The sequence below is a fragment of the Melozone crissalis genome, unplaced genomic scaffold (genome assembly GCF_028551555.1).
Source record: "Melozone crissalis strain CALT ecotype California unplaced genomic scaffold, PUWL_Pcris_2 ptg000059l_1, whole genome shotgun sequence".
NCBI lineage: Eukaryota > Metazoa > Chordata > Aves > Passeriformes > Passerellidae > Melozone > Melozone crissalis.
The window spans coordinates 2,827,262-2,845,224 of NW_026535837.1; the positions used below are offsets into that span (position 1 = coordinate 2,827,262).

Here is a 17,963-nt window from a genome sequence, read left to right on the forward strand (position 1 = left end):
GCATTGTCAGATGTCTTCATTTGTTTAGAGGAAACTAAAACTGTGAGGGGGGATCTATAACCCACCTTTAACCTTTGCACTTGAAGCAATATCTGCCTGATATTGATTGACATGTTGAAGATCATCTTATGAAATCAGCAAACACTCTTTACTCAAATCTAAATAAGTCTTGATCCATAGAAAGTGATCCCAGAGCTTTGATTCTTTCAGATGACACTTTCAGTGTCCTGTTACTTTCCATATTTTCTTATATATGACTTGGAAATGTCCACTTGTGGTTGCATATTTTCTTTCACTTTCATTTGTGTTTACTTTGATGCTACAGATTAAAAGTAATTGTTTCAACACACACAGTTACTAGAATGTTTTTCCCATTCTTCACTCTTCTCCATAAAAAGAATGCCTCAGTTTGGGTAGGAAGCAGCTCAAAGATCAGCTCAGTTCAGATGTCTACATGCTGGTTTTCATGTCGGCTGTGTTTCTAAGCTGGGACTTAATTGAATATAGGACTTTGGATATCAGCATTTTATGCTTATGTGAATACTTAAATTATGTGTCTGATTCTGCAAACTGAGCCCCACACCAGAGACCCCACTTTGTGCATATTATGAACTTGGCTTACAAGGTCTATCATGCTGGAATAAGATCTTTTAAATCCCCTTTAACTGGGGGTACAAGTTGTGGGTTTCTCTGGGTCTGGATTGAAGGCACTTGAGATGGCAGCTCATGTTGGGACTCAGCTGTTTATTATTTCTTATCAGTAAAACAGTCTCGCTGCTGTGAGTTGGGCACCTTTTCATTAGAAGGCACAAATGGCCAACAATCTCTTGTTACAAGGTCTTTTAAGACTAAGCTATCCAATTAAGAACTGACACCAGATTGTTTTCCCTTTTAATCCAATAACTGATCCCAAAAAGCTGCAATGCAGACTTTCCTGCCCAATCACAAAATGCCACCCAAACCCATGAAGAAGAAGGAAGAAGAAGCATGAAGAAGAAACCCAGGATGACACCCTGTGCCCTCCATCTTGCTTCCATCGACTACATACTAAAAATCCCAAAACCTAAATTTCTCACCAAGTGATGCACCTACACTACTCTCTATAATCTGTTGCACACTTTTGTGGATTCCAGTCTATCTTGAAGTCTAGGAGACTTTCTCCCTGAATGAGGGTCAAAGTCAGTACTCCCCTGGGGATCAGGGCACCCCAGAGCAGACAGAGGAATACTCCCAGTGCTCTGGGTTTCCATACAGGACAGTTTGTTTCTCAGGCTGCTAGGCTGGGAGTGAGCCATCAGAGCCTCTCCCGCAGAGTAACACACCAACCACAGCACTTGTGATTCTCCTTTTCAATCATTCTATTCTGTTTTGTGGCAAAGTTCACTCCTTGATGCAGCAGATTTAGAAAACCAGAGCAGTTCCCTGAGTAGCATCTCAGAGCACTTTGAGATTTAAATGAATTGGTGAGGCCTACCCTGATTCTGTTTTGTTGTGTTTTGTTTGTTTGTTTTTTTGTTTTTTCACCTGGCAAAGTTAAAATCATTTTGGTAAAGCGTATTTTGTTAGTATTACAGCTGTATGAGTGTTTACAGACCTCTGAAACAATAATTTCCATTTAATGTAGTGGAAATATGTTCCTTTTCTCCTCTTGTTTGACATTAGGTCTTCAACAGTGACAACCTCCTGTGAAAATGGCCGAGCAACTGTTGTGACAATGAGATGCAACCCCCACAAACCAGACCAAGGAGAACTTTCTGTGCCCAGGTATTTCAGTCTTTGCATCCTACTAGTACCAAAAAGCCTTTGCTCCTCAGGTAATCCTTACAAAACTCATTAGTAATTTTATATTACAGTAGCAATGAGGAGAGCTCTGTCCCTCATCAGTCACTTGTTTTCCTAGGTGTCCATCAGCTTCCAGCAGACAAACTGATCTGTGTTTAGGCTATGTGGCAGGTTGTTCTGAGCTTAAATGCAAAAGAAAATGCAGTGATGTTTGCTTGTTTTCACTTCTCCTTTATTTCAGTTCCTTATTTTAATCTTCAGCCTCCTGATTAAACTGCCTAGTTGAGGCTTTGAGAGGTAGTTTTTCTTCCTTGAGCTACAGCAGTAGCTAGTTAAAATTATTTTTTTGGACAAAGGCAATCTGCTCTAGGAATTTTGAAATCTGCTATTGCAATGCTTGTGTGAGCTCTGTCTATTTTATGTTTGGGATATATTTATTTATGTGCTTCATTGCTGTATCCTGGCTGCCTTGTACCAGTTGTGTTTAATTTGCCTGATGTTTTTTCCCTTCAGTCTGATTTGAGGGACTTTAAAAAGCTTCTTTCTTCCAAAATCCTGTTTATGCCTGCATAAGCATAACTTAAGGCATAAGCATGATTGAAAAACTGCAGAGAAAAAAAACCCAGTAAAATACTCAATTCTATTAATTTTTAGCAACACACTGTGATTTTTCAGAAGCTTCCTTCAACTCTGATAACTCTCCTCTTTGGTTATCAAGGCCCATTTTAGTCTGTCTGGATGTTACTATAAATCTGCTGATAGCTCTCACTCATCCTCCTTCCCAAAAGCTGAGTCCTCTTCCCAAAAGTGAGCAGTGTGAGAGGTGTGGGATCCTTTGGTCCCTGTCCCTCTCGTGGCACACAAACTGTGCTTGCCTGAAAGAATGCAGAGTAGAGTTTACCTCACAGGTGATGGGTGAATGATTGGGATTTGAGCACCTTTGGAGATGCTTACCCCAGTTTCTGAGGGACCTGTCCTACTACAAATTCTGCTGGGCAGTGATCCACTATCAGCTTCTGCATGAAAATTCTTCAGTTGTTCTTCCAGTGCCACAGGAAAAACATGATGGGAACTGTGATAAAGCACCAGTAGTGAGGGAGGAACAGCCTCCCTTGCTTTTGAAAGTGTGAGCAGGGGTAGAAATGGTACATAGCTGACGTGTATACCTTATCTCAGTTCATGTTGGCTTTTCCTTTCCTATCCCCCTTTGATTAGCTCAGCAGTCAGCTGCTTTCACACAGGGAGGTATCAGGAATATGTCAAATAATGTTACTCCTTGATCCTCCAGGCTTGGTGTTTAGTATCACATGAATGTGCAGTACAAGATGAAAGCAGTTGAGAAGAAAGGTCTGTCAGTGCTCTTGCCATGTAGGTTGCAAAAATGCTCCATAATTCACAGAGGAATGTACCTGTTGTCAGGTATTCAAATCTGGATAAGCCAGAATGGGCTTTTAGGGCTAGGGATTTTTCAGTGCTTCAGATCAGGATATCAGGTTTCCAGATAATATAAAATAATACAACTTTAAATACATTTTTTTTCTGCATGAATATATTTCATATTTATATGACCAAAATTCTTGCATGGCCCTTGACCATTGCTGCTGTTAGACCTGATGTGATTGTCAGTAAAAAAATCTACGTGACTGTCCTGCCACTGCAACTTCCTTCTGCAGGCTGAATACAAAATAGGCCATTAGTTTTTCTTGGAGTAAGAGAAGCTGTTATCTCTTCATTAATGGGTGAACATCCTTCTAGTAATTAACCATGACAGGACAAGTCTATTCCATATGGACTAAATCACCCAGACATCATTAGAACAATGGCAGGAACCAGATAGCAGCAGTCAGGTGGAACAGCCACCCTGTGCAGGAGAACAGTGATGCTCCATCAGTGTACACTGGTGTTGTAACACAACACCTCTTTCTCTCTTTCTCTTTCTCTTTCTCTTTCTCTTTCTCTTTCCCCACTCCTTTTAGATCTTTGAAAGCTCAACACCTATTTTCACTTGAGAAAGCACTTTACAAACCAGGAAAAATTCTCTCCCCAGATTCTTCCATCTGCTAACTCGATGGATGTTTACCCATTTCTCACACTTCCCATTCCCAGTCTTCAGCAGCAGAAGGTGGGTGAGGATGCAAACCCCAGAGTGTTTCTTTCCTAACTGATAACTGAGCTCTGCTCTCCTCTTAGCTCCTGCCCTGCAGGCACCTGTGATGGATGCACTTTCTACTTCCTCTGGGAAAGTGCAGAAGCTTGTCCTCTCTGCACAGAGCAAGACTACCATGAGATTGAGGGAGCCTGCAAAAAAGGATTTCAGGTACAGCACACATGTCTCAAAGTCAGATGGGCTCATTTGGGTATAACTTGGACTCTTGTTGAGATTTGGTGTGCAAATTGATGTGTGAGTGGCTTGGAAGATCTCAGCCCAGGCTCTGAGCTGGCTGGGATGCAAGCTGAGTGTGGAGCTGTGTTCAGACTCAGGAATGTTTGTGTCAATGTCAGTGTGGTTCCTGCAAGAGAGCTGGTGTGTGCTGCCAGCTGTGTGAGTAAGGATGTGAACTCTCAATGCATTCAGATTTGCAGGACAGTTATTTCTGAAGGATGGAGTGCCCTAAAGACTTCAGTTGTTTCGTAGCCATAAACATCAGGGGCAGGCTAGGAAGGGTTTCCAAATGTCAATTTATAAATTCATCCTACTTGCTTGCAATGTTTTTGCTGCTGCCTTCTCTAGTCAAATATTAGGAAGTCCTTCCACAGCTTCAAACTCTCCTGTTGATCAACAGCTCCTGTGCAGGCACAACTAATTCCCAATAGCTGTCCAGCCCATATTGTGCCACATGGAGACCTATACAGGGGAGGAAATCCTTTTGCCATGCCTGAACCTGCAGGCCCAAGCAAGGAGAGGACTGATTATACAATATAACTGAAAACCTAAAGGGTGTGTTTTGGTTTGCTTTCACTAAATGCTATCTGACCTTTCTACCTGAGAACAGCTTGTTTTCTGTAAGTCTAAACAGTTCTCTCTTTTCCTACAAGCAGCTCACTTTTTGGTGTTTTCTGTTTGAAAGGAAACCTTATATGTATGGAATGAGCCAAAGCATTGCATTAAAGGAGTTTCCTTGCCAGAAAAAAGGACCAGCACTTGTGAAACAGTGGATTTTTGGCTAAAAGTTGGAGCTGGTGTTGGTGCTTTCACAGCTGTTCTGCTCATAGCCTTGACTTGTTACTTTTGGAAGAAGAACCAGAAGTAAGTACTGCAAATTGTATTGTATTTAAAAGTTAGCTAAAAGCTTGATGGAGTGACTTTTCCTGCATCTGACTTTGTGACACTCTTGATGAGCAGTACCTTATGGGATCAATCCTTTCACACACCAAGCTGATGTTTCTTCTGTCAATGGTGGCTATAAAAAATTTCAGTGAGGAAAGTATAGAACATCCACAATAATTTGCACTGGCATAATTTCCAAATAGGAACTGTCTTTTTAACCCTTGAGAGTTTTAAGTTGACTTTAGTTTCTGAAACAACATGGCTTTCTCAAGCTCAGAAGACCAAAAGAGTATCTTTAGTCTAATTAGTCCCTTTCAGCTTGGTAAAAAATTAGGTTCTTGACCATATTGTTCAGTTCTGTTTTGGTTGTTGCTCCAACTAGCACTTCTTCATGCAGGAAGCCCTCTTGATCTCCCCTTGGTCTTTTGGGAAAACATGGTTCTTTTATAAGGATAGAGGACTAATTGGAAAGCAAGAGCTCAGTGTACTGTTAGTACTATTTTGGTTACATATTTTTAATGATTGAAAAGTATCTAATTTCCACTGCCTCAGAAGTAACTATGTGGGAGGACTGCAGACAATCTAAATTACAAAACCCCTGAGTATGGGACATTTGAGAAAAAAAATCTATTCCTGTGTGGCTTTATATCTTCAGGCTGGAGTATAAATATTCCAAATTAGTGATGACAACAAACTCAAAAGAGTGTGAACTGCCAGCTGCTGACAGCTGTGCTATAATGGAAGGAGAAGATAATGAAGAAGAAATTGTGTATTCAAATAAGCAGTCACTGCTGGGGAAGCTCAAATCCTTGGCAACAAAGGTGAGTAGTAATTACCAATATTAATACAAAAATAATTATTACCTTTTTTTATTACTGGGTGTGATGAGTCTTTGATGCTAATTTCACAGCAGTGCAGCCTCCCACGCACACCTCATCCAGTCCATAGTGATCTGCTGAAATCCACAGTCTGGATAAAATTAAGAAATGTTGTAGGGTTTTTGGGTAAATGCTCCTTCCTCCACAGAGATTTCAGTAGCATTTTTTAATTGCATGGGTGACACCAGAAAAAAACAGGTAATGGCAGAGAGAACTTTTTTGCCTGGAATCCTCCCAGGCACATCTATTGTTGAGGCAAACACAGCTATTAGAGATACAAAAAATTAACACTGGCAGCACAGCCACCAGCCACTGCTTGCAGCTCACCTGGGCTGGCTTCATGGCTGGCTGGAGAGCCATAATTTTGAGTAGGATTCAGTTGAAGATAAATCATCTTCATCCTGTTGCCCAACACAGCAGCCTCCTCCATTTCAGTGGGAAGCAGCACCAAAAAAAGCATTTTTTTCTGCAGTAGATGTGATGTGGATTGTTGCATGCCTGAATTGACAGCACCAAACTCTTTGGTGTCCTTTGAGCATTTCTGAGAGGAGCCACAGAGGACCATCATGGTAGATCCCAAAAGCTCTTTAGTCTTTGTTCCAAATGCCTTGAAATCTGTGCTGTGGAAAGGGTAGTGTTGTCTTTAAGGGATTCCAGTGGGGGCATCTGTTATGATCAGGATAAAGGCAAATGACATTTTCCCTTACAAACAGTTTTGTTGAAGTCAATTTCTTGGAAAGTCTCTTAAAATACCATGATAAAAATTAATTTTAAAACATTGTACTCCAGTTTCTTGTCCAAATAATATCTCAGAATATTGAATTTTGAGATTTTTTTCCTTGTATCCCTTTTTGTTTCCTTCTGTGATTGGCTGCAAAATAATTAAAACTTGTGTGCTGCCTTTCTTTTCCCTTATTATTCTTTTCTCTTCATTTTTTTACTTTTTTTTTTTGTTTGACTGGTGTCCTCTTGTCACACTACCTGCTCCTCAGATATCCCTCCTAGGAGAAGTTACCATTGCACAGATAATGTGCAGAAACTTTCCCTTGAACCCAGCCTGACTATTTGTCCTGCAAAATCAATATTTTTCCTTGTGGAAGGGGGCAGACATTCAATATTAATTCTTAATTCAATATTGAGAATATTGAAGATGTAAATAAAATCCAATCACATAAAATTTTCTGGTGATGTTGCTAAAATAGAATTAAGCTTTAGTACTTCAGTATTCAGGCAGCTTGAATGCCTTCTTGGAGTTTTTTAATGTTCCTATATCCACTGTAGCAGGCCTCCTGAGTGTTCTCTCCATTTTCAACAAGCTTGTCAGGTATTTCTAAGCTTGTTCCTTTTTTTACTGCTAGATAACAATAGCTTGTAAATTCAACTTCCAGTACCTCATTAGCTTTCTCAGCTCTGTGTCCTGTACCCCCACAGATAACTCAATTTGAATATATATTTATAAAAAACCAAATCTTATAGGCATTGCTTTTCATTTATGCAAAAGATGAAGAAATTAATGTCCTGCTAAATATGCATGTAAAATACAGAAAAAAAAATAAATGGAGGAAAACAGGGGAGAAAAAGTAGAAATGTAAAATGAGAGAGAAGGAGAATCTGCAGTGTCCTAACTATATGTTCAAGCCTCAGGCTATGGCATTTCTGCCAGTGTGTCACAAAGATATCAGTGGGTTCGAGTACCCAAGGGATTGAGGGCTGGCCTGTAATATAGAAAGGAATGACTTATTTTTAATGAGAAGATATAAGCCAAATAATTACAAACCTGTTTCAGATTGGGGGCTGTTCTTGTTTGGTCTGTTGTCTCCAGCATGACAATACCAGGCTCTTCAGAACAGATATTTTTCACTGGACTAGCATAGGACAATTTCTCCCCTTCTTTCTCAAGTCTGCACTAGACTGTCCTGATCTGTGTGAGAGGGCTTTAAAAATCAGATTATGAAGGTAATTCAGGACATTTTGCAGACTCTTTGGGTGTGTAAGTCCACATTTTTTGCTCACCCTGATGCCTGCTGGCCAAATGAAAACAGAGAGAAAACTCAACTCTCCAGCCCTGATTTTTAAGATGGAAACTGATGTTTTGTCTTGTGGGTCTCCCAGAGGAGTTGTTGAGATTGGAATCCAGGACCAAGGCAGTGGTGTTCACACTCACATGCTGTGCTTCAAGCATTTTATATTTTGCAGGAAACACGTTGATAAGTGATAATAACCATAGAGATGATTACCTTGCAATTCCCCAGCTCAGACTACCTGTCCTATTCTCTGAATAGGAAATAACTTTCCCTGCACCCTCTAAAATAAGTACCATGAGCAATAGCTATAGCATAATTTTATTGGTTTTGCAAATTTTTTACAGAATTAGTAATGTTATTAAATATTAAAGGGTCAAACTGTGCACTTAATTATCATAGTAAAAATAAAGTGAAGTTTTTGGCAAAGGATATTGAGAGCAGAAATGATTGTGCTGACTGCTGGAGAGATTTTGAAGAAATCCAGTTGATGGGAACCTGTCTTTCCATTGCAGGAAAAGGAAGATAATTTTGAATCTGTTCAGCTGAAATCTTCAAGATCCCAGAATATATGAAGAATTAATGCTGCCTTCAAAGGAACAAACCTAATTTCTATTTTTACAGGACTATATTTTAAACATATTCTGGCACACATTATAGTGGTGATCTTGGTGAGAAATGCTTGGCCTTTTAAGAGGAAAGAAGACAGGAAGCAAACCAGAAAAATGGATTGCCTTACCATGTGCTTGAGTACCTTGCCAAAAAAAGAAAGCAGATTCTTGGATTCCTTACTGGGAATGAAATTCAACTCAGGAAGAGATATACATACTGCAAATAACATGAATTTTTTGCATTCACCTGGGCAACACTCAGGCATGCCATATGATTTATAGGTACCTTTCATTTTCTTCTCATTCCTGTGCATATTCCTAAGAAATTATTTTCAGAGAGGCCTGCAACCTCCTGCTAAGGTTGTGTGTTGTTGTGTACTGGCACAACTGTGAGTCTTTCTTGAAATCAAAATTGTGAATGGTACTCGGAATGAGCCTTGGGTGAGTTTTGAACTTTGGAAAATACTTTTGATTTTAATGCTTTGAAGGTCTGGATGGTCTGTGTTAACCTCTAATGCAAAAGGAATTTTGTTGCACCTGCAAATTGAACCCATTCTGGTGCCCAAGTCATGGCCATCAGGGTTGGAGTAAAACCTAGTGCTATTAAATTTAAACTTGGTAACAGCTGTTGTGTGAATTGTAGGTCTGGGCCCCTGAGTTTGTAGGCAGTAGCAGGTTCAAACTCTTTACAGAGATGTAAAGTGGTACCTGCAGTGCAAGTGGCACTTGTCCCTCTCTGTGGAAGCTTGTCCTTTCAAGAGAGGTCTTTGGCAGATTCAGTGTTCTCCCTTGGGCTGGGTAAATGTCACTTTTCCCAGGGCTAGGAACCATCAAAACCTGAATTCTAGAGGTACAGCAAAAATCTCAACTTTTGGGAACGAAGGATCAGCTCTGTCAGTTGAGAGGCTTGTTAGAAATACCCAACCTCCTTTAGTCCTGAGCTCATGTGAGGAAGGGGTAGGGATGGAGGGATGGAGGGATGGATGGATATGGACGGAGGGATTGATGATGGATGGGTGGACGAGGAATGGTTAGATGTGTTAATGGATGGATGATGGAGGAATGGATGGATGGGTGGGTCGATGGATGACGGATGGATGGGTGGGTGGATGGATGTTTGGATGGATGGATGGATGGATGGATGGATGGATGGATGGATGGATGGATGTCCAGCAGAGCTGAGCATGGGTTATGTACTTGCACAGCATCTGAATGCATCCTGTGGCAGTGCAAGTAGCAGCTCTGGAGGAAAGGCACAAAATGGTGCCTTGGAAACTGGAGGCTGGGTGATTTTATTCCCATAAAATCAGCCACATTATAAGCATGTGATCTTCATAATATCCACAGTAATAATTTCCTGAAATTCCCTCTGAGGTCGAACTCAAAGGAATCTGAAACTTGGGCAAAAAATATTTGAGTAAAATTATGCAAGACTTGTACAGAGCCAGAGAAAATGAGTCACAATTCTTGTATTGACCTCTGGTCAGACTCATATTTCCATTACAGCAAATTTATGGGAATTGTGGAATGCATCAAAATCAGAAAAGAGACATGGGCAGAAATGGTCTTTTTACTATAAGGAATATAGATTTTTGATTTTATATGACTGAGCTAGGTCTATCAATAAAAGAGGGTCCACTTTTAAGTAAAATTTAAATGCAACTGAATTTTCTGCACTCTAAATATTTTATTATACTCTAGATGTGAACAAAAATTTTATGAAGTTTAGGGTTTTTTTTCAATAGGGAAAATTCAGCTCTGTTATTTTATAGTTCCAGTCAAAGAACACACACTTTACTTTTTTGATGGGAGATCCTTCAAGCATCTTAACTGAAGTGGCGTACATTTTCTGTTGGTCTTGAAAAGGCACTTCACTTTCCCAACAAAGATTTTTATGGGGTAATGTTGAATGTACATTAAATACACATTCCTTTTTGTATATTTTGTACCATTGCACACTTATTATTGTACATTGTATTTGTTGTCATGATGTCATTTATATATGGTTGTCAAAGATGATATGCTCACAGAGTAAATGGTTATGGCTTTGGGGTTTCAGGTCTTGAATCTTTTATGATGAAGGGTTTTATGTTGTTGATTTTTATTCAACTAGTGTGTTGTAGCATCAAAGATATATATCTGGTGGACATTCATAAAATAAAGTAAAAATATATTTGAAATTTTGGACTTGAGATGTTTGGTGGCCCTGCAGCCTTCCCTGAACATTGCTGGTCTTCAATAATGAGTAGAACTTTTTCACTGCCATCAAGGTGAATTTGTCTATATCTCCTATAATTTTTCCCCTTCTCTCTTCGTATGTTTTCTCAGCCATAATTACACATCACTCTCCAGAACACCATTTCTTTTCTTACTGCTATACCCAGATCCATATAATACAGAAACACCTTATTTTTATAAAATATATTTAATTTTAATTAATACTGCACAGGTTTCATTGGGTTCCCGACACTTTCCATTAGGTTTCCCAAATAAAATGGAGTGGAATTTCTTTAAATGCTGTGACAGATTATGCTGTATGACCCTTCTCAGCTCTGCTTCCAAAAACTTTATCATGATGTTGTTGAACATTCTCCCAGGGAGTCTAATGGTGTATATGGTGCAGTGCTAACATAGTGGGAAAGAAACCAATGCTGTAGAATTTATTTACCGTAAAAAAAAAAAAGTGCATTTTCCAAGAATTAGACAAAGAAAACCTGAAATATTTGAGGAGACTTATACTATTCATTTCATTCTGTTAAAGATGAAGAGAGGGGAAGTTTAAACTTTCCCATAAGAAGGGGATGCAACAAAAATTCCTCTATTGGTCCCCAATGAAATTGCAAGACTCCTTTTCTCTTCCCGAAAGGAAATGAAATTTCCTGTCGGGAAGAGAAAAGGAATCTTGGGAATCCAAAAAGAAAGGCTTGGAAACACTCTGGAAAGGAGATAGGAGCAAATGAAATGCAATTGGAAAATCCAGAAAATAGGGACATTTAGTGTCTTCAAAAAAGAGGCTGTGAGGAAATGAGCTACATTGCAAAAGACCAAAACGTGCCAAAACTTAGCTCAAAGGTGTTGCAAAAGCAGGGGGAAAAGGCAACCAGGAAGACAAAACTTGAAAGGAGGAGATATGAGGGACAAGGCATAGACAATGGAAAAAAAAAGAAAAATTAAAAAAAATCTTTCCCTAAGTCAAAGGCATCAAAAGGCATGGCATGCCATCAAGGGCAGGGACATGCACCAATGATTCTTCTGAGGTGGTCCCCATTGAAATCGCAAGATTCCCTTTCCGTTGCCGAAAGGAAATTCCATTTCCTTTGGGGAAGAGAAAAGGAATCTTGCGAACCCAAAAAGAAAAGCTTACAAACCCTCTGGAAAGGAGATAGGATCAAATGAAATGCAATTGAAAAAAGCCCCAAAAACCCAGAAAATTGGGACGTTTAGTGTCTTCAAAAAAGAGGCTGGGAGGAAATGAGCTGCGTTGTAAAGGACCAAAACCTGCAAAAACTAAGCTCAAAGATGTTGCAAAAGAAGGGGAAAAAGTCCAGGAGGAAGACAAAACCTGGAGGGGAAAATATCAGGGACATAGCGTGGAAAATTTAAAAAAAAAAAATTCCATAAGTTGAAAACATAGGCTGTTAGAAGAGGAGCTACATTTCAAAGCACCAAAAGAGGACAAAACTAAGCTCACAGATGTTGCAAAAGCAGGGGGAAAAGTCCAGGAGGAAGACAATACTTGGAGGGGAAGATATCAGGGACATGTCATGGATACATTAAAAAAAAAAAATATTTTTTCCCGAAGTCATACACATATTTTGTGAGAAAAGGAGCTACATATCCAAGGTAAAAACATGCCAAAACTAAGCTCACAGACCTTGCAAAAGCAGAGGAAAACGTCAAGGAGGAAGACACAACTTGGAGGGGAAGATATGAGGGGCATTGCATGGTGCCTTTTAAAAAAAATTTAAATTCCTTGCCAAACTGAAAAACATGGAAATGCAGGCAGGCCATATGCCATCAAGTGCAGGCACATGCAGCACAGCTTGCCAAAATTGGTCCCCACGGAAGGGCAAAAGAGAAAAGAAGGACTTAGAAACACGCAGGAATGGAGATGGCATCCAAGGAATTGCAATTGGAGGAGAAAAAATGAAAATTTGGGAAATTCCCCGATTACAAGGAAATGGACCGGGATTATATCAGGTGCAGTGCAAAACACAAAAACATGCCAAAACTAAGCTCACAGATGTTGCAAAAGCAGAGGAAAACGTCAAGGAGGAAGACACAACTTGGAGGGGAAGATATGAGGGGCATTGCATGGACACCTGAAGAAAGGAAAAAAAAAGAAAAAAATCTGTCCCTAAGTCAAAGCCATCAAAAGGCATGGAATGCCTACAAGAGCAGGGAGAAGCACCAAAGATTCCTCTATTGGTCCCCATTGAAATTGCAAGATTCCGTTTCCCTTCCCGAAAGGAAATTTCATTTCCTTTCGGAAGGGAAAGGGAATCTTGCGACCCTGAAAAGAAAGGCTTACAAAGACTCTGGAAAGGAGATAGGATCAAATGAAATGCAATTGAAAAGAACCAGAAAATCGGCAATTTTAGTGTCTTCTAAAAGTTGGCTGTGGGGAAATGAGCTGCATTGCAAAGGACCAACACATGCCAAAACTAAGCTCACAGACGTTGCAAAAGCAGGGGGAAAAGTCAACAATGAGTGCACACCATAGGGAGAAAGAAATGAGGGACATGGCATGGTGCCTTTTAAAAAAAATTTAAATTCCTTGCCAAACTGAAAAACATGGAAATGCAGGCAGGCCATATGCCATCAAGTGCAGGCACATGCAGCACAGCTTGCCAAAATTGGTCCCCACGGAAGGGCAAAAGAGAAAAGAAGGACTTAGAAACACGCAGGAATGGAGATGGCATCCAAGGAATTGCAATTGGAGGAGAAAAAATGAAAATTTGGGAAATTCCCCGATTACAAGGAAATGGACCGGGATTATATCAGGTGCAGTGCAAAACACAAAAACATGCCAAAACTAAGTTCACAGATGTTGCCAAAGCAGAGGAAAACGTCAAGGAGGAAGACACAACTTGGAGGGGAAGATATGAGGGACATTGCATGGATACCTGAAAAAAGGAAAAAAAAAGAAAAAAATCTGTCCCTAAGTCAAAGCCATCAAAAGGCATGGAATGCCTACAAGGGCAGGGAGAAGCACCAAAGATTCCTCTATTGGTCCCCATTGAAATCGCAAGATTCCCTTTCCCTTCCCGAAAGGAAATTTCATTTCTTTTCGGGAAGGGAAAGGGAATCTTGCGACCCTGAAAAGAAAGGCTTACAAAGACTCTGGAAAGGAGATAGGATCAATGAAATGCAATTGAAAAGAAGCAGAAAATCGGCAATTTTAGTGTCTTCTAAAAGTTGGCTGTGGGGAAATGAGCTGCATTGCAAAGGACCAACACATGCCAAAACTAAGCTCACAGACGTTGCAAAAGCAGGGGGAAAAGTCAACAATGAGTGCACACCATAGGGAGAAAGATATGAGGGACATGGCATGGTGCCTTTTAAAAAAAATTTAAATTCCTTGCCAAACTGAAAAACATGGAAATGCAGGCAGGCCATATGCCATCAAGTGCAGGCACATGCAGCACAGCTTGCCAAAACTGGTCCCCACGGAAGGGCAAAAGAGAAAGGAAGGACTTACAAACACGCAGGAATGGAGATGGCATCCAAGGAATTGCAATTGAAGCAGAAAAAATGAAATTTGGGAAATTCCCCGATTACAAGGAAATGGACCGGGATTATATCAGGTGCAGTGCAAAACACAAAAACATGCCAAAACTAAGCTCACAGACGTTGCCAAAGCAGGGGGGAAACGTCAAGGAGGAAGACACAACTTGGAGGGGAAGATATGAGGGGCATTGCATGGTGCCTTTAAAAAAAATTTAAATTCATTTCCAAACTGAAAAACATGGAAATGCAGGCAGGCCATATGCCATCAAGTGCAGGCACATGCAGCACAGCTTGCCAAAATTGGTCCCCACGGAAGGGCAAAAGAGAAAAGAAGGACTTACAAACACGCAGGAATGGAGATGGCATCCAAGGAATTGCAATTGGAGGAGAAAAAAATGAAAATTTGGGAAATTCCCCGATTACAAGGAAATGGACCGGGATTATATCAGGTGCAGTGCAAAACACAAAAACATGCCAAAACTAAGTTCACAGATGTGCCAAAGCAGAGGAAAATGTCAAGGAGGAAGACACAACTTGGAGGGGAAGATATGAGGGACAATGCATGGATACCTGAAGAAAGGAAAAAAAAAGAAAAAAATCTGTCCCTAAGTCAAAGCCATCAAAAGGCATGGAATGCCTACAAGGGCAGGGAGAAGCACCAAAGATTCCTCTATTGGTCCCCATTGAAATTGCAAGATTCCCTTTCCCTTCCCGAAAGGAAATTTCATTTCCTTTCGGGAAGGGAAAGGGAATCTTGCGACCCCTGAAAAGAAAGGCTTACAAAGACTCTGGAAAGGAGATAGGATCAAATGAAATGCAATTGAAAAGAAGCAGAAAATCGGCAATTTTAGTGTCTTCTAAAAGTTGGCTGTGGGGAAATGAGCTGCATTGCAAAGGACCAACACATGCCAAAACTAAGCTCACAGACGTTGCAAAAGCAGGGGGAAAAGTCAACAATGAGTGCACACCATAGGGAGAAAGATATGAGGGACATGGCATGGTGCCTTTTAAAAAAAATTTAAATTCCTTGCCAAACTGAAAAACATGGGAAATGCAGGCAGGCCATATGCCATCAAGTGCAGGCACATGCAGCACAGCTTGCCAAAATTGGTCCCCACGGAAGGGCAAAAGAGAAAAGAAGGACTTAGAAACACGCAGGAATGGAGATGGCATCCAAGGAATTGCAATTGGAGGAGAAAAAATGAAAATTTGGGAAATTCCCCGATTACAAGGAAATGGACCGGGATTATATCAGGTGCAGTGCAAACACAAAAACATGCCAAAACTAAGCTCACAGATGTTGCAAAAGCAGAGGAAAACGTCAAGGAGGAAGACACAACTTGGAGGGGAAGATATGAGGGGCATTGCATGGTGCCTTTTAAAAAAAATTTAAATTCCTTGCCAAACTGAAAAACATGAAATGCAGGCAGGCCATGTGCAATCAAGTGCAGGCACATGCAGCACAGCTTGCCAAAATTGGTCCCCACGGAAGGGCAAAAGAGAAAAGAAGGACTTATAAACACGCAGGAATGGAGATGGCATCCAAGGAATTGCAATTGGAGGAGAAAAAATGAAAATTTGGGAAATTCCCCGATTACAAGGAAATGGACCGGGATTATATCAGGTGCAGTGCAAAACACAAAAACATGCCAAAAGTAAGCTCACAGATGTTGCAAAAGCAGAGGAAAACGTCAAGGAGGAAGACCCAACTTGGAGGGGGAAGATATGAGGGGCATTGCATGGTGCCTTTTAAAAAAATTTAAATCCTTGCCAAACTGAAAAACATGGAAATGCAGGCAGGCCATATGCCATCAAGTGCAGGCACATGCAGCACAGCTTGCCAAAATTGGTCCCCACGGAAGGGCAAAAGAGAAAAGAAGGACTTAGAAACACGCAGGAATGGAGATGGCATCCAAGGAATTGCAATTGGAGGAGAAAAAATGAAAATTTGGGAAATTCCCCGATTACAAGGAAATGGACCGGGATTATATCAGGTGCAGTGCAAAACACAAAAACATGCCAAAAGTAAGCTCACAGATGTTGCAAAAGCAGAGGAAAACGTCAAGGAGGAAGACACAACTTGGAGGGGAAGATATGAGGGGCATGGCATGGTGCCTTTTAAAAAAATTTAAATTCCTTGCCAAACTGAAAAACATGGAAATGCAGGCAGGCCATATGCCATCAAGTGCAGGCACATGCAGCACAGCTTGCCAAAATTGGTCCCCACGGAAGGGTAAAAGAGGAGAGAAGGACTTACAAACACGCAGGAATGGAGATGGCATCCAAGGAATTGCAATTGGAGGAGAAAAAATGAAAATTTGGGAAATTCCCCGATTACAAGGAAATGGACCGGGATTATATCAGGTGCAGTGCAAAACACAAAAACATGCCAAAACTAAGTTCACAGATGTTGCCAAAGCAGAGGAAAACGTCAAGGAGGAAGACACAACTTGGAGGGGAAGATATGAGGGACATTGCATGGATACCTGAAAAAAGGAAAAAAAAAGAAAAAAATCTGTCCCTAAGTCAAAGCCATCAAAAGGCATGGAATGCCTACAAGGGCAGGGAGAAGCACCAAAGATTCCTCTATTGGTCCCCCATTGAAATCGCAAGATTCCCTTTCCCTTCCGAAAGGAAATTTCATTTCTTTTCGGGAAGGGAAAGGGAATCTTGCGACCCTGAAAAGAAAGGCTTACAAAGACTCTGGAAAGGAGATAGGATCAAATGAAATGCAATTGAAAAGAACCAGAAAATCGGCAATTTTAGTGTCTTCTAAAAGTTGGCTGTGGGGAAATGAGCTGCATTGCAAAGGACCAACACATGCCAAAACTAAGCTCACAGATGTTGCAAAAGCAGGGGGAAAAGTCAACAATGACTGCACACCATAGGGAGAAAGATATGAGGGACATGGCATGGTGCCTTTTAAAAAAAATTTAAATTCCTTGCCAAACTGAAAAACATGGAAATGCAGGCAGGCCATATGCCATCAAGTGCAGGCACATGCAGCACAGCTTGCCAAAACTGGTCCCCACGGAAGGGCAAAAGAGAAAGGAAGGACTTACAAACACGCAGGAATGGAGATGGCATCCAAGGAATTGCAATTGGAGGAGAAAAAATGAAAATTTGGGAAATTCCCCGATTACAAGGAAATGGACCGGGATTATATCAGGTGCAGTGCAAAACACAAAAACATGCCAAAACTAAGCTCACAGACGTTGCCAAAGCAGGGGGGAAACGTCAAGGAGGAAGACACAACTTGGAGGGGAAGATATGAGGGGCATTGCATGGTGCCTTTTAAAAAAAATTTAAATTCATTTCCAAACTGAAAAACATGGAAATGCAGGCAGGCCATATGCCATCAAGTGCAGGCACATGCAGCACAGCTTGCCAAAATTGGTCCCCACGGAAGGGCAAAAGAGAAAGAAGGACTTAGAAACACGCAGGAATGGAGATGGCATCCAAGGAATTGCAATTGGAGGAGAAAAAATGAAAATTTGGGAAATTCCCCGATTACAAGGAAATGGACCGGGATTATATCAGGTGCAGTGCAAAACACAAAAACATGCCAAAACTAAGTTCACCGATGTTGCCAAAGCAGAGGAAAATGTCAAGGAGGAAGACACAACTTGGAGGGGAAGATATGAGGGACAATGCATGGATACCTGAAGAAAGG

General features: G+C 40.7%; 1 protein-coding gene across 1 annotated transcript in view; it reads left to right on the forward strand.

Moving 5' to 3' along the window:
• The window catches only part of ELAPOR2 (endosome-lysosome associated apoptosis and autophagy regulator family member 2), a 100,846-nt gene extending 90,094 nt beyond the window's left edge, over positions 1-10,752 (forward strand). The window contains exons 18-22 of the mRNA XM_054287561.1: positions 1,663-1,764; positions 3,973-4,099; positions 4,851-5,029; positions 5,706-5,871; positions 8,465-10,752. Of these exons, the coding sequence (XP_054143536.1) occupies positions 1,663-1,764; positions 3,973-4,099; positions 4,851-5,029; positions 5,706-5,871; positions 8,465-8,524 (634 nt within the window). The 3' untranslated portion in view covers positions 8,525-10,752. The remainder of the gene's footprint in view (positions 1-1,662; positions 1,765-3,972; positions 4,100-4,850; positions 5,030-5,705; positions 5,872-8,464) is intronic.
• Positions 10,753-17,963: the final 7,211 nt, after the last annotated feature.